Consider the following 22,531-nt stretch of genomic DNA (forward strand, 5'->3'; position numbering starts at 1 on the left):
GATACTTCCTAGGGCACACAAAGTTTGAATTATTTTCCAGAACTATTTTGCTTAATTAATGTCATTCCTGTCTCTATGAGATTCCAGAGGGTAAAATTTTCTCAGGCAAGAATACTGGAGTGGGTTGCCATTTCCTTTTTCAGGGGATCTTCCTGACCCAGGGATCCAACCTGCATCTGTTGCATTGGCAGGTGGAGTCTTTACCACTGTGCCACCTGGGAAGCCCCAGGAAAACTGGACAGATGCATGTAAATCAATGAAGTTAGACCACTCCTCTACACCATACACAAAAAGAAACTTAAAATGGCTTAAATAAAAGACATAACATCATAAATCTCCTAGAAGAGAACATAGGCAAAAAATTCTCTGGCATAAATTATAGCAATGTTAGGTCAGTCTCTGAAGGCAATAGAGATAAAAGCAAAAATAAATAAATGGGACCTAATCAAACTTGCAAGTTTTTGCACCACAAAGGAAGCAAACTAAGCCAAAGGACAACTAGCAGACTGCGAGAAAATATTTACAAATGATGCGACTGACAAGAGCTTAATTTCCAAAATATACAATCTGCTTATACAACTCAAAACAGAAAAGCAATAAGCCCAATTGAAAAATGGGCATAAGACATAAATAGACATTTCCCCAAAGAAGACATACATGACACATGAAAAGATACTCAACATCATTACTTATTAGAGAAATGGAAATCAAAACTATAGTGTGATATTACCTCACACGTTCAGAAAGGTCATCATTAAAAAAAAAAAAAAACAAAACTCTATAAATAACATGCTGGAGAGGGTTTGGAGAAAAAGGAACCCTTCCACATTGCTGGTGGGATTGTAAGTCAGTGCAGCCACTACAGAAAACATCATAAAGATTCCTGAAAAACTGAAAATATAGTTGCGATATGATCCAGCATTCCCACTCCTGCACACATATCTGGAAAAACTATCATTTAAAATTAAAACTAGCATTAAACTATCATTTAAATATATCATGAAATCCTATATTCACAGCAATGCTAGTCACAGTAGCCATGATATGGAAACCACCTAAATGTCCATCAACAGATGCATGGATAAAGACAATGTGGTACATATATGCAATGAAATACTTCTCAGTCATAAAAAAGAATGAAATAATGCCATTTACAGCAACATGTTTTGACCTAGAAATTTTCATACCAAATGAAGTAAGTCAGAAAGGGAAAGACAAACGCCATGTGATATCACTTCTATGTGGAATCTAAAATATAACGCAAATGAACCGATCTATGAAACTGAAAGAGGTGCACAGAACAGAGGACAGGGGTGTGGTTGCCAAGGGGTCTGGGTGGAGGAGGAATGAGTTGGGAGTTTGCGTTAGCAGATGCAAACTATTACATTATAGAATGGATAAATAACGAGGTCCATGGGTCTCCTGCATTACAGGCAGACTTTACTATCTGAGCCACCAGGGAAGCCCCATTGTATAGCACAGGAAACTAGATTCAGTATCCTATAATAAACTATAATGGAAAAGAATATAATAAAGAATGCATTTATATACACACATATATAAAATGAATAATTTTGCTGTACAACAGTAGTTTAAGAAAACATTGTAAATCAGATATACTTCAACAGTTGTTTTCATAAAGAGTTCTATGTTTAGAAGCTGTAATTTGCAGCTCCACAAGCCAATCATGTTATTGTTTTGGTTGCTAAGGCATGTCTGACTCTGCGACCCCTGGCCTCCAGGCTCCTCTGCCCATGGGATTTCCCAGGCGAGAATACTGGCATGGGTTGCCATTTCCTTCTCCACGAGATCTTCCCAATCCACTGATCTCACCCGAGACTCCTGCCTTGTCTCTGCTACATTGCAGATGGATTCTCTACAACTGAACCACCAGGGACGCCTGAAGAATATATATATATAACACTTTGCTGTACAACAGAAGTTAATATTGTAAATCAGCTATACTGCAATAAAAAGAAAACTTTTTACAAAAAAGAAATACTAAGGAAGTGTATACACAAGAGGGGAAACATAAACCTTGGTCAATTCAGCTAAAGGATTAAGACTCTGAAAATCATCAGTATGAATAATCTACAAACTGCTGAATTCACATATAAAAATATATGTGTAGTCATTAATTTAATATAATCCCAGTATGCATTCTTAAGGCCTTTGTTAAAAAGCAAGTTTGATAAATTAGATGAAATAGCAGTATTACACTATAAAATTAATACTTTTTGATGTAATTCTGGTATATAGTTTTCCAAATTTGTACCAACCTGCTGACCGCCACAGTCACATTGTTCTCCCTCTTCAACTTGTCCATTACCACAAACTGCAGCTTTGTATGTTGGATCTAAACGTGGATGGTTTTGAAGACACTGGGACTTTGGCTTTGAAATAAAATGTAAAAAATCTTCCACACTGCAGGTACTAAAGAACTTCACACCACTGGAATGACTAAAAACACATCGACATTACATTTTTATGTGACCATTGCTTCCTGAAAATTGCCTAGCCTCAGAATACAAGTCTATAATTTAACAATAAATATAGCTAATATAAAATTACTAAATTTTAAGGTAATGGACTCAAACCTTAGTTATGTGGATTATTACACGAAAATGTTATTTACATGAGTATCATGAAAAAATTAGAGAATTTTGGACAAACTACCAATGTTTTTATATTTTGTGGTTGCACCCAGGTGGATCATACTCTTTAGTCATATTAACCAAAAATAAGAGATAAATTATTATATTGCAAACAATTCAGATAATTTCTATCTAAATGCTAGAAAACAAAAGAAGAAAAGTTGATAGAACTTGAATATTACTGAGAAGCAGGCAGTGCAAAATGTTTATTTTGTGTGAACTGGCTCATAGAGGGTACATTTTCTGACAATGAAAGCAATGTTGTCATTAGAAAGAGATGGCCAATCATAATTATACCCAACTGGATAATTTATTTGCAGCTTGAACCTTTCACAGATTAGCTGGATGTTCTCATTCTCCTTTCTCTTGTTTTTCCTTGACAATAGAACTTCTGATTTTCAGTTGAATACATGACTTCCCTGTATTATACCTACATTTCCCTTTTGTAAACCATAAATGATCACTGGCCTTAAAATGAAACCATGAGGAACTGTAAAGATGGAGGAGGAATAGGATGGGAAGACCACTTTCTCCCTCACAAATTCCTCAAAAGAACATTTCAACGCTGAGCAAACTCCTCAAAACAACTTCTGTAGGCTGGCAGAGGACATCAGGCAACCAGAAAAGCAGACCATTGTCTTCAAAAATAGATTTTTAATCTTTGCTCTTAAGTTTTTGTTGTCAATTTTGTACATTTAAAAACCCAAACTTCACTACCCAATTTTACCTGAGAGCGAGATTACTGGCTTGACCACTCTCTCCTCCTTTGGACTCTCCTTTTTCTCCACCAGGTGGCCTCTGTCTCTTTTCTCCCCCATCTCTTCTCTATCCAACTCTGTGAATCTCCGTGTGTTCCAGATGGTGGAGAACACCCAAGGAACTGGTTACTGGCAGGATTTGTCTCTCTCCTTCTCCTTCCTCTCTCTTATCCTCCTGACCACCTCAGTCTACTTCCTCCCTCTCCTCTTCCCTGTATAACTCCATAAATACCTCTGAGCGGTCCAGACTATGGAGCACACATAAGGAAGTACTACTGGCTAGCTTGCTCTCTCCTCTTTTGATCTCACCACATCTCATTCCAGTTACCTCTAACTGCCCCCTCCATCTTCTCTTCTCCTTGTAACTCAGTGAACCTCTCTGAGTGTCCCTCAATGTGGAGAAACTTTTCATCTTTAACCTAGATGTTTTATCATCGGTGCTGTATAGATGGAGAAGTCTAGAGGCTACTGTAAAAATAAAACTGAAAACTAGAAGCAGGAGGCTTAAATCCAAAGCCTGAAAACATTAGAGAACTCTTGAATTCAGGGAACATTAAGCAATAGGAGCTCATCAATTGCCTTCATACCTACACCGAAACCAAGCTCCACCCAAGGGCCGATAAGTTCCAAAAGAAGACATACCACTCAAATTCTCCAGCAACACAGGAACACTCCCCTGAGCTTCAATATACAGGCAGCTCAAAATTATCCCAAAACCTTTGATGTCTCATAACCCATTACTGGTCACTCCACTGCACTCCAGAGAGAAGAAACCCAGCTCCACCCACCAGAACTCCAACACAAGCCTCCCTAACCAGGAAACCTTGACAAGCCACTGATAGAACCCCACCCAAAGTGAGGAAGCTCCATAATAAAGAGAACTCCACAAATTACCAGAATATAAAGAGGCCACCCCAAACGCAGCAATATAACCAAGATGAAGAGACAGAGGAATACTCAGCAGGTAAAGGAACAGGAGGGTTGCCCACCAAACCAAACAAAAGAGGAAGAAGTAGGGAATCTACCTGAGAAGGAATTCGGAATATTGATAGTGAAAATGATCCAAAATCTTGAAATCAAAATGGAATCACAGATAAATAGCCTAGAGACAAGGATTGAGAAGATGCAAGAAAGGTTTAACAAGGACCAAGAAGAAATAAAAAAGAGTCAAAATATAATGAATGACGCAATAAATGAGATCAGAAACACTCTGGAGGCAACAAATAGTAGAATAACGGAGGCAGAAGATAGGATTAGTGAAATAGAAGATAGAATGGTAGAAATAAATGAATCAGAGAGGAAACAAGAAAAACGAATTAAAAGAAACGAGGACAATCTCAGAGACCTCCAGGACAATATGAAACGCTCCAACATTCGAATTATAGGAGTCCCAGAAGAAGAAGACAGAAAGAAAGATCATGAGAAAATCCTTGAGGAGATAATAGTTGAAAACTTCCCTAAAATGGGGAAGGAAATAATCACCCAAGTCCAAGAAACACAGAGAGTTCCAAATAGGATAAACCCAAGGCGAAACACCCCAAGACACATATTAATCAAATTAACAAAGATCAAACACAAAGAACAAATATTAAAAGCAGCAAGGGGCCCTTGAGAACGCTTGGGAAAGATGGCGGAGGAATAGGACGGGAAGATCAGGTTCTCCCTCACAAATTCCTCAAAAGAACATTTCAACGCCGAGCAAAATCCACAAAACAATTTCTGTAGGCTGGCAGAGGACATCAGGCAACCAGAAAAGCAGACCATTGTCTTCAAAAACAGGTAGGAAAAAATATAAAAGACGAAAAAGGAGACAAAGGAGGTGGGGAGGGAGCTCCGTCCCGGGAAGGGAAGCCCGTCCTGGGAAGGGAATTTTAAGAAGAGAGGTTTCCAAACACCAGGAAACACTCTCCCTGCCGAGTCTGTGGCGAGCCTTGGAAACACAGAGGGCAACATAACAGGAAGGAAAAATAGATAAATAATTAAAACCAACAGATTACAAGCCCACCAGTAACTCCCCCAGCGGAAAAGCAGCACAGACGCCTGCATCCGCCATTGGGAAGTGGGGGCAGGGCAGGGACGCGCGGGAGGCGCGGGCTGCAGAGCTTTGCAAGAATCGGGCAGGAACGCCCCACGCTCCACCAGAACGATCTAACTTGGGCTAGCAAACCAGACTGTGGGATAGCTACCACACGAAAAGCTCGAACATAAGACACCGCCAGGACCGAGCACAGAGCAAAGGACGGAGCGGAAAAAGCCGGCTGCTGACCATTCCCTGCCGGGGACAGGCAGCCAGAGCCGTAAAGACTGGAAAGGGGGCAATTGCAGACCCGGAGAGACTTTACTTACCTAACTGCAAGCAGGCTCCTTTGCTAAGACTTCTGGGGGTGCTGAACAGTCACAGTCTGCCTCACGGGGTGCGCCAGCGGTCCACCCAGAGAGCTGAGCGGCAGCGGCGGAAAAGGTGACAAGCCGCGGCGATCGCGCTCGCCAAACTCCTGAGCTACTCGGACCTGGGAAGGGCACAAAGCGCAGTCCCAGCCGCATTTGTGCCTCTGAGGGCTGCCTGAGCGCCGAACCTGAGCGGCTTGGACCGGGGAAGTGCACGCAGCCCAGGGCCGGCCCCAGACGGTTCCCGGCTGAGCATCATAGAGCCGGAGCGGTTTGTGCGCCGCGAGAAAGGACAGGTCAAGCGGGGCAGAGATACTGTGTACACACGACAGTGCTATTTGTTTGCAGCATCCCACCTCCCCACAGCGCGACTGAACTAGTGAGCCTAAAAAACCAGCAAACAGAAGAAGTTAAACAGAGGGAACCACCTTGGAAGTGAGCCCACATGGCCCATAACATCAGAGAAGAGCCAGATATATTTTTAATTTTTTAATATTTTTAAAATCATTCTTTTTTTTTTGCTTTTTTCTTTTTTTTTCCGAGTTTTTTTTTAATTGTTAAGTCTTCTATTTCTCCTCTAATTTTTATTTCTATAACCTAGTATTACTATTTTTTAAAGAAAAGACTTTTTTTTTTTTAAGGCAAACACCATATATACTCTTTGGATGGTTGTTGGTGTTTTGTTTTGTTTTGTTCTTTGTTTGTTTGTTTTTTAATAATTCTTTTTTTTTCTTTCTTCCTTTTCCTTCTGCTTTTCTTTAATATTGTATCTTTGAAAATCCAACCTCTACTCCAGATTTTTAATCTTTGCTCTTAGGCTTTTGTTGTCAATTCTGTACATTTAAAAACCCAAACTTCACTACCCAAGTTTACCTGAGAGCAAGATTACTGGCTTGACCACTCTCTCCTCCTCTGGACTCTCCTTTTTCTCCACCAGGTGGCCTCTGTCTCTTTTCTCCCCCATCTCTTCTCTATCCAACTCTGTGAATCTCTGTGTGTTCCAGACAGTGGAGAACACCTAAGGAACTGGTTACTGGCAGGATTTGTCTCCCTCCTACTCATTCCTCTCTCTTATCCTCCTGGTCACCTCTGTCTACTTCCTCCCTCTCCTCTTCCCCGTATAACTCTGTAAATACCTCTGAGCGGTCCAGACTATAGAGCGCACATAAGGAAGTGACTACTGGCTAGCTTGCTCTCTCCTCTCTTGATCTCACCGCATCTCATTCCAGTTACCTCTAACTACCCCCTCCATCTTCTCTTCTCCTTGTAACTCAGTGAACCTCTCTGAGTGTCCCTCAATGTGGAGAAACTTTTCATCTTTAACCTAGATGTTTTATCATCGGTGCTGTATAGATGGAGAAGTCTAGAGGCTACTGTAAAAATAAAACTGAAAACCAGAAGCAGGAAGCTTAAACCCAAAGCCTGAAAACATTAGAGAACTCTTGAATTCAGGGAACATTAACCAATAGGAGCTCATCAAATGCCTTCATACCTACACCGAAACCAAGCTCCACCCAAGGGCCGATAAGTTCCAAAACAAGACATACCACGCAAATTCTCCAGCAACACAAGAACACTCCCCTGAGCCTCAATATACAGGCAGCTCAAAATTATCCCAAAACCTTTGATGTCTCATAACCCATTACGGGTCACTCCACTGCACTCCAGAGAGAAGAAACCCAGCTCCACCCACCAGAACTCCAACACAAGCCTCCCTAACCAGGAAACCTTGACAAGCCACTGATAGAACCCCACCCAAAGTGAGGAAGCTCCATAATAAAGAGAACTCCACAAATTATCAGAATATAAAAAGGCCACCCCAAATGCAGCAATATAACCAAGATGAAGAGACAGAGGAATACTCAGCAGGTAAAGGAACAGGAGAGTTGCCCACCAAACCAAACAAAAGAGGAAGAAATAGGGAATCTACCGGAGAAGGAATTCGGAATATTGATAGTGAAAATGATCCAAAATCTTGAAATCAAAATGGAAACACAGATAAATAACCTAGAGACAAGGATTGAGAAGATGCAAGAAAGGTTTAACAAGGACCTAGAAGAAATAAAAAAGAGTCAAAATATAATGAATAACACAATAAATGAGATCAGAAACACTCTGGAGGCAACAAATAGTAGAATAACGGAGGCAGAAGATAGGATTAGTGAAATAGAAGATAGAATGGCAGAAATAAATGAATCAGAGAGGAAACAAGAAAAACGAATTAAAAGAAACGAGGACAATCTCAGAGACCTCCAGGACAATATGAAACGCTCCAACATTCGAATTATAGGAGTCCCAGAAGAAGAAGACAGAAAGAAAGATCATGAGAAAATCCTTGAGGAGATAATAGTTGAAAACTTCCCTAAAATGGGGAAGGAAATAATCACCCAAGTCCAAGAAACACAGAGAGTCCCAAATAGGATAAACCCAAGGCGAAACACCCCAAGACACATATTAATCAAATTAACAAAGATCAAACACAAAGAACAAATATTAAAAGCAGCAAGGGAAAAACAACAAATAACACACAAGGGGATTCCCATAAGGATAACAGCTGATCTGTCAATAGAAACTCTTCAGGCCAGGAGGGAATGGCAAGACATACTTAAAGTGATGACAGACAATAACCTACAGCCCAGATTACTGTACCCAGCAAGGATCTCATTCAAATACGAAGGAGAAATCAAAAGCTTTACAGACAAGCAAAAGCTGAGAGAATTCAGCACCACCAAACCAGCTCTCCAACAAATTCTAAAGGATATCCTCTAGTCAGGAAACACGATAAGGGTGTATAAACCCGAACCCAAAACAATAAAGTAAATGGTAACAGGATCATACTTATCAATAATTACCTTAAATGTAAACGGGTTGAACGCCCCAACCAAAAGACAAAGACTGGCCGAATGGATACAAAAACAAGACCCCTCTATATGCTGCTTACAAGAGACCCACCTCAAAACAAGGGACACATACAGACTGAAAGTGAAGGGCTGGAAAAAGATATACCACGCGAATAGAGACCAAAAGAAAGCAGGAGTGGCAATACTCATATCCGATAAAATAGACTTTAAAACAAAGGCTGTGAAAAGAGACAACGAAGGCCACTACATAATGATCAAAGGAACAATCCAAGAAGAAGATATAACAATTATAAATATATATGCACCCAATATAGGAGCACCACAATATGTAAGACAAATGCTAACAAGTATGAAAGGGGAAATCAACAATAACACAATAATAGTGGGAGACTTTAATACCCCACTCACACCTATGGACAGATCAACTAAACAGAAAATTAACAAAGAAACGCAAACTTTAAATGATACATTGGATCAGTTAGACCTAATTGATATCTATAGGACATTTCACCCCAAAACAATGAATTTCACCTTTTTCTCAAGTGCTCATGGAACCTTCTCCAGGATAGATCACATCCTGGGCCATAAATCTAAACTTGATAAATTCAAAAAAATCGAAATCATTCCAAGCATCTTTTCTGACCATAATGCATTAAGATTAGCTCTCAATTACAGGAGAAAAACTATTAAAAATTCCAACATATGGAGGTTGAACAACACACTTCTGAATAACCAACAAATCACAGAAGAAATCAAAAAGAAATCAAAATATGCATAGAAACTAATGAAAATGAAAACACAACAACCCAAAACCTGTGGGACACTATAAAAGCAGTGCTAAGAGGAAAGTTCATAGCAATACAGGCATACCTCAAGAAACAAGAAAAAGTCAAATAAAACCTAACTCTACAACTAAAGCAACTAGAAAAGGAAGAATTGGAGAACCCCAGAGTTAGTAGAAGGAAAGAAATCTTAAAAATTAGGGCAGAAATAAATGCAAAAGAAACAAAAGAGACCATAGCAAAAATCAACAAAGCCAAAAGCTGGTTCTTTGAAAGGATAAATAAAATTGACAAACCATTAGCCAGACTCATCAAGAAGCAAAGAGAGAAAAATCAAATCAATAAAATTAGAAATGAAAATGGAGAGATCACAACAGACAACACAGAAATACAAAGGATCATAAGAGACTACTATCAGCAGTTGTATGCCAATAAAATGGACAACGTGGAAGAAATGGACAAATTCTTAGAAAAGTACAATTTTCCAAAACTGAACTAGGAAGAAATAGAAAAATTTAACAGACCCATCACAAGCACGGAAATTGAAACTGTAATCAGAAATCTTCCAGCAAACAAAAGCCCAGGTCCAGACGGCTTCACAGCTGAATTCTACCAAAAATTTCAAGAAGAGCTAACACCTATCCTCCTCAAACTCTTCCAGAAAATTGCAGAGGAAGGTAAACTTCCAAACTCATTCTATGAGGCCACCATCACCCTAATACCAAAACCTGACAAAGATGTCACAAAAAAAGAAAACTATAGGCCAATATCACTGATGAACATAGATGCAAAAATCCTCAACAAATTTCTAGCAATCAGAATCCAACAACACATTAAAAAGATCATACACCATGACCAAGTGGGCTTTATCCCAGGGATGCAAGGATTCTTCAATATCCGCAAATCAATCAATGTAATTCACCACATTAACAAACTGAAAAATAAAAGCCATATGATTATATGAATAGATGCAGAGAAGGCCTTTGACAAAATTCAACATCCATTTATGATAAAAACTCTCCAGAAAGCAGGAATAGAAGGAACATACCTCAACATAATAAAAGCTATCTATGACAAACCCACAGCAAACATTATCCTCAATGGTGAAAAATTGAAAGCATTTCCCCTAAAGTCAGGAACAAGACAAGGGTGTCCACTTTCACCGCTACTATTCAACATAGTTCTGGAAGTTTTGGCCACAGCAATCAGAGCAGAAAAAGAAAAAAAGGAATCCAAATTGGAAAAGAAGAAGTAAAACTCTCACTGTTTGCAGATGACATGATCCTCTACATGGAAAACCCTAAAGACTCCACCAGAAAATTACTAGAGCTAATCAATGAATATAGTAAAGTTGCGGGATATAAAATCAACACACAGAAATCCCTTGCATTCCTATACACGAATAATGAGAAAGTAGAAAAAGAAATTAAGGAAACAATTCCATTCACCATTGCAACGAAAAGAATAAAATACTTAGGAATATATCTACCTAAAGAAACTAAAGACCTATATATAGAAAACTATAAAACACTGATGAACGAAATCAAAGAGGACACTAACAGATGGAGAAATATACCATGTTCATGGATTGGAAGAATCAATATAGTGAAAATGAGTATACTACCCAAAGCAATTTACAAATTCAATGCAATCCCTATCAAGCTACCAGCCACATTTTCACAGAACTAGAACAAATAATTTCAAGATTTGTATGGAAATACAAAAAACCTCGAATAGCCAAAGCAATCTTGAGAAAGAAGAATGGAACTGGAGGAATCAACTTGCCTGACTTCAGGCTCTACTACAAAGCTACAGTCATCAAGACAGTATGGTACTGGCACAAAGACAGACATATAGATCAATGGAACAAAATAGAAAGCCCAGAGATAAATCCACACACATATGGACACCTTATCTTTGACAAAGGAGGCAAGAATATACAATGGAGTAAATACAATCTCTTTAACAAGTGGTGCTGGGAAAACTGGTCAACCACTTGTAAAAGAATGAAACTAGATCACTTCCTAACACCGCACACAAAAATAAACTCAAAATGGATTAAAGATCTAAATGTAAGACCAGAAACTATAAAACTCCTAGAGGAGAACATAGGCAAAACACTCTCCGACATAAATCACAGCAGGATCCTCTATGATCCACCTCCCAGAATTCTGGAAATAAAAGCAAAAATAAACAAATGGGATCTAATTAAAATTAAAAGCTTCTGCACAACAAAGGAAAATATAAGCAAGGTGAAAAGACAGCCTTCTGAATGGGAGAAAATAATAGCAAATGAAGCAACTGACAAACAACTAATCTCAAAAATATACAAGCAACTTATGCAGCTCAACTCCAGAAAATAAACGACCCAATCAAAAAATGGGCCAAAGAACTAAATAGACATTTCTCCAAAGAAGACATACGGATGGCTAACAAACACATGAAACGATGCTCAACATCACTCATTATTAGAGCAATGCAAATCAAAACCACAATGAGGTACCACTTCACACCAGTCAGAATGGCTGCGATCCAAAAATCTGCAAGCAATAAATGCTGGAGAGGGTGTGGAGAAAAGGGAACCCTCCTACACTGTTGGTGGGAATGCAAACTAGTACAGCCACTATGGAGAACAGTGTGGAGATTCCTTAAAAATTGCAAATAGAACTACCTTATGACCCAGCAATCCCACTGCTGGGCATACACACCGAGGAAACCAGAATTGAAAGAGACACATGTACCCCAATGTTCATCGCAGCACTGTTTATAATAGCCAGGACATGGAAACAACCTAGATGTCCATCAGCAGATGAATGGATAAGAAAGCTGTGGTACATATACACAATGGAGTATTACTCAGCCGTTAAAAAGAATTCATTTGAATCAGTTCTGATGAGATGGATGAAACTGGAGCCGATTATACAGAGTGAAGTAAGCCAGAAAGAAAAGCACCAATACAGTATACTAACACATATATATGGAATTTAGGAAGATGGCAATGACGACCCTGTAGGCAAGACAGGGAAAGAGACACAGATGTGTATAACGGACTTTTGGACTCAGAGGGAGAGGGAGAGGGTGGGATGATTTGGGAGAATGACATTCTAACATGTATACTATCATGTGAAATGAATCGCCAGTCTATGTCTGACGCAGGATGTAGCATGCTTGGGCCTGGTGCATGGGGATGACCCAGAAAGATGTTATGGGGAGGGGAGGTGGGAGGGGGGTTCATGTTTGGGAAAGCATGTAAGAATTAAAGATTTTAAAATTAAAAAAATAAAAAACTAAAAAAAAAAATTAAAAAAAAAATAAAAGCAGCAAGGGAAAAACAACAAATAACACACAAGGGGATTCCCATTAGGATAACAGCTGATCTGTCAATAGAAACTCTTCAGGCCAGGTGGGAATGGCAAGGCATACTTAAGGTGATGAAAGACAATAACCTACAGCCCAGATTACTGTACCCAGCAAGGATCTCATTCAAATATGAAGGAGAAATCAAAAGCTTTACAGACAAGCAAAAGCTGAGAAAATTCAGCACCACCAAACCAGCTCTCCAACAAATTCTAAAGGATATTCTCTAGACAGGAAACACAGAAAGGGTTTATAAACCTGAACCCAAAACAATAAAGTAAATGGTAACAGGATCATACTTATCAATAATTACCTTAAACGTAAATGGGTTGAATGCCCCAAACAAAAGACAAAGTCTTGCCAAATGGATACAAAAACAAGACCCCTCTATATGCTGCTTACAAGAGACCCACCTCAAAACAAGGGACACATACAGACTGAAAGTGAAGGGCTGGAAAAAGATATACCACGCGAATAGAGACCAAAAGAAAGCAGGAGTGGCAATACTCATATCCGATAAAATAGACTTTAAAACAAAGGCTGTGAAAAGAGACAAAGAAGGCCACTACATAATGATCAAAGGAACAATCCAAGAAGAAGCTATAACAATTATAAATATATATGCACCCAACATAGGAGCACCGCAATATGTAAGACAAATGCTAACAAGTATGAAAGGGGAAATCAACAATAACACAATAACAGTGGGAGACTTTAATACCCCACTCACACCTATGGACAGATCAACTAAACAGAAAATTAACAAAGAAACGCAGACTTTAAATGATACATTGGATCAGTTAGACCTAATTGATATCTATAGGACATTTCACCCCAAAACAATGAATTTCACCTTTTTCTCAAGTGCTCATGGAACCTTCTCCAGGATAGATCACATCCTGGGCCATAAATCTAAACTTGATAAATTCAAGAAAATCGAAATCATTCCAGGCATCTTTTCTGACCATAATGCATTAAGATTAGATCTCAATTACAGGAGAAAAACTATTAAAAATTCCAACATATGGAGGTTGAACAACACACTTCTGAATAACCAACAAATCACAGATGAAATAAAAAAAGAAATCAAAATATGCATAGAAACTAATGAAAATGAAAGCACAACAACCCAAAACCTGTGGGACACAGGAAAGTTCATAGCAATACAGGCATACCTCAACAAGAAAAAAGTCAAATAAAAACCTAACTCTACAACTAAAGCAACTAGAAAAGGAAGAATTGGAGAACCCCAGAGTTAGTAGAAGGAAAGAAATCTTAAAAATTAGGGCAGAAATAAATGCAAAAGAAACAAAAGAGACCATAGCAAAAATCAACAAAGCCAAAAGCTGGTTCTTTGAAAGGATAAATAAAATTGACAAACCATTAGCCAGACTCATCAAGAAGCAAAGAGAGAAAAATCAAATCAATAAAATTAGAAATGAAAATGGAGAGATCACAACAGACAACACAGAAATACAAAGGATCATAAGAGACTACTATCAGTAGTTGTATGCCAATAAAATGGACAATGTGGAAGAAATGGACAAATTCTTAGAAAAGTACAATTTTCCAAAACTGAACTAGGAAGAAATAGAAAAATTTAACAGACCCATCACAAGCACGGAAATTGAAACTGTAATCAGAAATCTTCCAGCAAACAAAAGCCCAGGTCCAGACGGCTTCACAGCTGAATTCTACCAAAAATTTCAAGAAGAGCTAACACCTATCCTCCTCAAAATCTTCCAGAAAATTGCAGAGGAAGGTAAACTTCCAAACTCATTCTATGAGGCCACCATCACCCTAATACCAAAACCTGGCAAAGATGTCACAAAAAAAGAAAACTGCAGGCCAATATCACTGATGAACATAGATGCAAAAATCCTCAACAAAATTCTAGCAATCAGAATCCAAGAACACATTAAAAAGATCATACACCATAACCAAGTGGGCTTTATCCCAGGGATGCAAGGATGCTTCAATATCCGCAAATCAATCAATGTAATTCACCACATTAACAAACTGAAAAATAAAAGCCATATGATTATATGAATAGATGCAGAGAAGGCCTTTGACAAAATTCAACATCCATTTATGATAAAAACTCTCCAGAAAGCAGGAATAGAAGGAACATACCTCAACATAATAAAAGCTATCTATGACAAACCCACAGCAAACATTATCCTCAATGGTGAAAAATTGAAAGCATTTCCCCTAAAGTCAGGAACAAGACAAGGATGTCCACTTTCACCACTACTATTCAACATAGTTCTGGAAGTTTTGGCCACAGCAATCAGAGCAGAAAAAGAAATAAAAGGAATCCAAATTGGAAAAGAAGAAGTAAAACTCTCACTGTTTGCAGATGACATGATCCTCTACATGGAAAACCCTAAAGACTCCACCAGAAAATTACTAGAGCTCATCAATGAATATAGTAAAGTTGCAGGATATAAAATCAACACATAGAAATCCCTTGCATTCCTATACACTAATAATGAGAAAGTAGAAAAAGAAATTAAGGAAACAGTTCCATTCACCATTGCAACGAAAAGAATAAAATACTTAGGAATATATCTACCTAAAGAAACTAAAGACCTATACATAGAAAACTATAAAACACTGATGAACGAAATCAAAGAGGACACTAATAGATGGAGAAATATACCATGTTCATGGATTGGAAGAATCAATATAGTGAAAATGAGTATACTACCCAAAGCAATTTACAAATTCAATGCAATCCCTATCAAGCTACCAGCCGTATTTTTCACAGAACTAGAACAAATAATTTCAAGATTTGTATGGAAATACAAAAAACCTCGAATAGCCAAAGCAATCTTGAGAAAGAAGAATGGAACTGGAGGAATCAACTTGCTGGACTTCAGGCTCTACTACAATGCCACAGTCATCAAAACAGTATGGTACTGGCACAAAGACAGACATATAGATCAATGGAACAAAATAGAAAGCCCAGAGATAAATCCACACACATATGGACACCTTATTTTGACAAAGGAGGCAAGTATATACAATGGAGTAAAGACAATCTCTTTAACAAGTGGTGCTGGGAAAACTGGTCAACCACTTGTAAAAAATGAAACTAGATCACTTTCTAACACCACACACAAAAATAAACTCAAAATGGATTAAAGATCTAAATGTAAGACCAGAAACTATAAAACTCCTAGAGGAGAACATAGGCAAAACACTCTCCGACATAAATCACAGCAGGATCCTCTATGATCCACCTCCCAGAATTCTGGAAATAAAAGCAAAAATAAACAAATGGGATCTAATTAAAATTAAAAGCTTCTGCACAACAAAGGAAAATATAAGCAAGGTGAAAAGACAGCCTTCTGAATGGGAGAAAATAATAGCAAATGAAGCAACTGACAAACAACTAATCTCAAAAATATACAAGCAACTTATGCAGCTCAACTCCAGAAAAATAAACGACCCAATCAAAAAATGGGCCAAAGAACTAAATAGACATTTCTCCAAAGAAGACATACGGATGGCTAACAAACAGATGAAAAGATGCTCAACATCACTCATTATTAGAGCAATGCAAATCAAAACCACAATGAGGTACCACTTCACACCAGTCAGAATGACTGCGATCCAAAAATCTGCAAGCAATAAATGCTGGAGAGGGTGTGGAGAAAAGGGAACCCTCCTACACTGTTGGTGGGAATGCAAACTAGTACAGCCACTATGGAGAACAGTGTGGAGATTCCTTAAAAAATTGCAAATAGAACTACCTTATGACCCAGCCATCCCGCTGCTGGGCATACACACCGAGGAAACCAGAATTGAAAGAGACACATGTACCCCAATGTTCATCGCAGCACTGTTTATAATAGCCAGGACATGGAAACAACCTAGATGTCCGTCAGCAGATGAATGGATAAGAAAGCTGTGGTACATATACACAATGGAGTATTACTCCGCCGTTAAAAAGAATTCATTTGAATCAGTTCTGATGAGATGGATGAAACTGGAGCCGATTATACAGAGTGAAGTAAGCCAGAAAGAAAAGCACCAATACAGTATACTAACACATATATATGGAATTTAGAAAGATGGCAATGACGACCCTGTATGCAAGACAGGAAAAAAGACACAGATGTGTATAACGGACTTTTGGACTCAGAGGGAGAGGGAGAGGGTGGGATGATTTGGGAGAATGGTATTCTAACATGTATACTATCATGTAAGATTGAATCGCCAGTCTATGTCTGACGCAGGATACAGCATGCTTGGGGCTGGTGCATGGGGATGACCCAGAGAGATGTTATGGGAAGGGAGGTGGGAGGGTGGTTCATGTTTGGGAAAGCATGTAAGAATTAAAGATTTTAAAACTAAAAAATAAAAAACTAAAAAAAAAAAAGAAACCATGAATTCAAGTTACATGAGGTAATGTTTACAGCGATGCTTTTTATCTGCGCCTTTATTCTACTGGCAAGAGGCCTCAGTTCCCGGTCATATGGCTCTCTAGAAAGTTACTTGAGGGTCCTCACGATATTGCACCTACGTCCAACCTGAGCGCCTGATCAAAGAGAGAATACAGAGAAATTTGCAAACTCTTTAATTATATAATCCTGAAAGTCTCACTCCATCATTTCTACCAAGGTCTATTTGATGAAATCAAGTCACCAAATCCAACCCACGTTCAATAGAGAGAAATCATCAGATCATGAACTCCTTATTGCCAAATTGAGACTGAAATTGAAGAAAGTAGGGAATACCACTACACCATTCATGTATGACCTAAATCAAATCCCTTATGATTATACAGTGGAAGTGAGAAATAGATTTAAGGGCCTAGATCTCATAGATAGAGTGCCTGATGAACTATGGAATGAGGTTTGCGACATTGTACAGGAGACAGGATCAAGACCATTCTCATGGAAAAGAAATGCAAAAAAGCAAAATGGCTCTCTGGGGAGGCCTTACAAATAGCTGTGAAAAGAAGAGAGGTGAAAAGCAATGGACAAAAGGAAAGATATAAGCATCTGAATGCAGAGTTCCAGAGAATAGCAAGAAGAGATAAGAAAGCCTTCTTCAGTGATCAATGCAAAGAAATAGAGGAAAACAACAGAATGGGAAAGACTAGAGATCTCTTCAAGAAAATTAGAGATACCAAGGGAACATTTCATGCAAAGATGAGCGCAATAAAGGACAGAAATGGTATGGACCTAAAAGAAGCAGAAGATATTAAGAAGAGGTGGCAAGAATACATGGAAGAACTGTACAAAAAAGATCTTCGCGACTGAGATAATCATGATGATGTGATCACTAATCTAGAGCCAGACATCTTGGAAAGTGAAGTCAAGTGGGCCTTAGAAAGCATCACTATGAACAAAGCTAGTGGAGGTGATGGAATTCCAGTTGAGCTGTTTCAAATCCTGAAGGATGATGCTGTGAAAGTGCTGCATTCAATATGCCAGCAAATTTGGAAAACTCAGCAGTGGCCACAGGACTGGAAAAGGTCAGTTTTCATTCCAATCCCAAAGAAAGGCAATGCCAAAGAATGCTCAAACTACTTCACAATTGCACTCACCTCAAATGCTAGTAAAGTAATGCTCAAAATTCTCCAAGCCAGGCTTCAGCAATATGTGAATGGTGAACTTCCAGATGTTCAAGCTGGTTTTAGAAAAGGCAGAGGAACCAGAGATCAAATTGCCAATATCCACTGGATCATGGAAAAAGCAAGAGAGTTCCAGAAGAACATCTATTTCTGCTTTATCGACTATGCCAAAGCCTTTGACTGTGTGGATCACAAGAAACTGTGGAAAATTCCGAAAGAGATGGAAATACCAGACCACCTAACCTGCCTCTTGAGAAATCTGTGTGCAGGTCAAGAAGCAACAGTTAGAACTGGACATGGAACAACAGACTGGTTCCAAATAGGAAAAGGAGTGCATCAGGCTGTATATTGTCACCCTGCTTATTTAACTTCTATGCAGAGGACATCATGAGAAATGCTGGACTGGAAGAAACACAAGCTGGAATCAAGATTGCTGGGAGAAATATCAATCACCTCAGATATGCAGATGACACCACTCTTATGGCAGAAAGTGAAGAAGAGCTAAAAAGCCTCTTGATGAAAGTGAAAGAGGAGAGTGAAAAAGTTGGCTTAAAGCTCTCAACATTCAGAAAACTAAGATCATGGCATCTGGTCCCATCACTTCATGGGAAATAGATGGGGAAACAGTGGAAACGGTGTCAGACTTAATTTTGGGGGGCTCCAAAATCACTGCAGATGGTGTTTTCAGCCATGAAATTAAAAGACGCTTACTCCTTGGAAGAAAAGTTATGACCAACCTAGATAGTATATTCAAAATAAAGACATTACTTTGCCGACTAAGGTCTGTCTAGTCAAGGCGAGGGTTTTTCCAGTAATCATGTATGGATGTGAGAGTTGGACTGAGAGTTCGGCTGAGCGCCGAAGAATTGATGCTTTTGAACTGTGGTGTTGGAGAGGACTCTTGAGAGTCCCTTGGACTGCAAGGAGATTCAATCAGTCCATTCTGAAGGAGATCAGCCCTGGGATTTCTTTGGAAGGACTGATGCTAAAGCTGAAACTCCAGTACTTTGGCCACCTCATGAAAAGAGTTGACTCATTGGAAAAGACTCTGATGCTGGGAGGGATTGGGGGCAGGAGGAGAAGGGGACGACAGAGGATGAGATGGCTGGATGGCATCACTGACTCGATGAACATGAGTCTGAGTGAACTCCAGGAGATGGTGATGGACAGGGAGGCCTGGTGTGCTTTGATTCATGCGGTTGCAAAGAGTCGGACACAACTGAGCGACTGAACTTAACTAAAACTCTACCTCTTAAAGGGAGAAATATAAACAATTTGTGGATGTATTGGGGAACCATCATTCTCTTTTCCTTTCCTTTTACTTCAGATAAAAGATTATATTCTATCTCTATGTATTTTCCCCAAGATATTGTTTTCAAAGTTCAGATATATTGCTACCTTCAAGTGAGCCAAAAAAGCACAATTTCATAAAGACAACTTCTTTGTCTAAAGAAACAAAGTTCCTAGTTAAAATATTAAAATTTCAAAGAAAATAAAAATTCTCAGGCATATCATGTATGCACATCTGAGTTGCTGGAGACTTAGACTGTATAAACCATGGACTATTGATTGGAAGCCCCCAGAAAAATGGCAGGCTTAAAAAAATCAGTGTGTGACATGTATTTTCTATGGATTATAAAAACAAAATAACACGTTAAACTCCTTAAGTTTTGGTATATAATAAGCCACATTTTAAGGTTAAGACTGAGTACAACTGCCTCAGAAAGGCATGTGTTTAACAAGGATAGGACTAAGTTCTATGTAAATCACTGAATGTAATTTTGCCAAAAGTCATTAAACATGAGTAATTCTAGGACATGTTTCCCATCAATTTAAAGACTACCAACAAATCTTTTTTCAAATATGCTGTTTATTCAGATTTACCTTTAAATGGTGATAGATTTTTCACATCAATTTTTTGCCAGTCAATAATGATTAAAATGGTCATGTACAGATGTGAGAGTTGGACTATAAAGAAAGCTGAGCGCCAAAGAATTGATGCTTTTGAACTGTGTGCGATGTTGGAGAAGACTTCTGAGAGTCCCTTGGACTTCAAGGAGATCAAACCAATCATTCCTAAAGGAAATCAGTCCTGAATATTTATTGGATCGACTGATGCTAAAGCTGAAGCTCCAATACTTTGGCCACCTGATGCGAAGAGCTGACTCATTTGAAAAGACCCTAATGCTGGGAAAGATCGAAGGCAGAAGGAGAAGGGGATGACAGAGAATGAGATGGTTGGATGGGATCACCAATGCTATGGACATGAGTTTGAGTAAACTCAGGGAGTTGGTGATAGACAAGGAAGCCTGGCATGCTGCAGTTCATGGGGTGGCAAAGAGTCAGACATGACTGAGTGACTAAATTGAATGATCAAAATGTCTGTGTCCTCCAAAATTTCAGAATCATGCTATTAAAATGATGCAATGCATTGAAAGATAAGATTATGAAGCATTTTTTTGCAATATTGTAATTTGTCAAGCTTTTTAAAAAAGCTTTCCACAGATGCATGGTTTCTATATGTGTATTGATAATTTCACCAATTTTATACAGGCCATCATTTTATATTTTTAAGTAAAGTTTCTATTTTTTCATATCTACACAAGAATCAAAGTTCTATTATATCAAAAAATTAATGAAAAAAATTGATACTCATTACTATTGCAAATTAAAGTTTGTTTGTTGATTAAGTTGTTTTGGGAGAGAAACTGGAAGGTGAAAAAAGGCAAAATATTTGAGATAATATAGAAGAAATTAAATGTATTGTTAAATAAAATTATGTACTGTTGGGTTTACAGTCCAAGAAGAAAAGGATAAAAGTCTGGCTTCAGTCACTGATTGGATGATGGTTTCCATAAATCTCCTGACTATTTGGTTCTAACTCTATAAAATCTCATAGCATATTCTAAGAATATTGAGGATAATAGCAAAGAATTCACTAGGTCTTTGAGGCATAATAAGTACTGCAAAAGGCCTTCTCTAGTGACAGAGAAAAAGCCAAAGCTGTGTCTTCTGCATTGCAGGTGGATTCTTTACCACTGAGCTTCCAGAGAAGCCCCTGCTTATATTATCCATCAGTTTTTTGTAGGTTGTCCACTTTTTTTCCATTTAAGCCCCTAACATGTTCAGTCCAGTTCAGTTCAGTTCAATTCAGTCGCTCAGTCGTGTCCGACTATTTGAAACCCCATGAACTGCAGCACACCAGGCCTCCCTGTCCATCACCAACTCCCAGAGTTCACTCAAACTCATGTCCTTCGAGTCAGTGATGCCATCCAGCCATCTCATCCTCTGTTGTCCCCTCTCCTCCTGCCCCCAATCCCTCCCAGCATCAGTCTTTTCCAATGAGTCACCTCTTTGCATGACGTGGCCAAAGTATTGGAGTTTCAGTTTTAGCATCAGTCCTTCCAAAGAACACCCAGACTAACATATTAATCATAGTCAAGCTCTCAGTCTAATAATTGCAAAGTCTTTGCCATATCTGAACCAAGTTCTCATGCCTGCTTTTTCTCATGCCTTCTCATACTCTGCTTTTTCTTGACCTTAGTTTGACTTGTAACTTTGTGTTGAAAGTTGGACTTGTGGTAGATGTCAGAGGCTTCAGATTCTTCAGGTGTCTTCTGTTGTCTCCCTATTGTCTATGGGTTTTCCCAGTAACTCTATCTGAAATGGAGTCTGTGTCTGGCAGCTCTCATGGTGTAATGTATGGCTTTTCTACCAAAGCCCTGTGCATGTGGTGGTGAGGTGCTGAAAAGCATCTTTGAAACCAGTCGATGCCAAGATTTCAGGCTGAGCCAGGTAGAATGAAGAAGATTCATGTTAAAAGGCCTTACTAAGTCATTCTTAGTGATGGACAGGGAGGCCTGGCGTGCTGTGATTCATGGGGTTGCAAAGAGTCAGACACGACTGAGCGACTGAACTGACTGACTGAAGTTATTCTTGTATAATCAGAAGTCTGTATTTGGCTTATCAAATCATGCATGAAGCTATAAAATCATGCAAGTAAAAAAAGTGATGAATGTAAAGGGTGACCTACTTCTACATTTATCATTTTTTTAACTTGCATGATTTCATAGCTTCATTCATAATTTGGTAAGCCAGAAATGGTAAGTAGGTCACATAGGGCGCTTCCCTGGTGGCTCAGATG

The 22,531-nt window shown here is 38.8% G+C and overlaps 1 protein-coding gene across 1 annotated transcript in view; it reads right to left on the reverse strand.

Moving 5' to 3' along the window:
• LOC101120051 (disintegrin and metalloproteinase domain-containing protein 2) overlaps positions 1 to 22,531 on the reverse strand; it is a 127,263-nt gene that overhangs the window by 43,503 nt on the left and 61,229 nt on the right. Inside the window, exon 12 of the mRNA XM_027962643.1 lies at positions 2,280 to 2,460. Coding sequence (XP_027818444.1) covers positions 2,280 to 2,460 — 181 coding nt within the window. The remainder of the gene's footprint in view (positions 1 to 2,279; positions 2,461 to 22,531) is intronic.

This window comes from Ovis aries, chromosome 26 (genome assembly GCF_016772045.2).
Source record: "Ovis aries strain OAR_USU_Benz2616 breed Rambouillet chromosome 26, ARS-UI_Ramb_v3.0, whole genome shotgun sequence".
Lineage (NCBI taxonomy): Eukaryota > Metazoa > Chordata > Mammalia > Artiodactyla > Bovidae > Ovis > Ovis aries.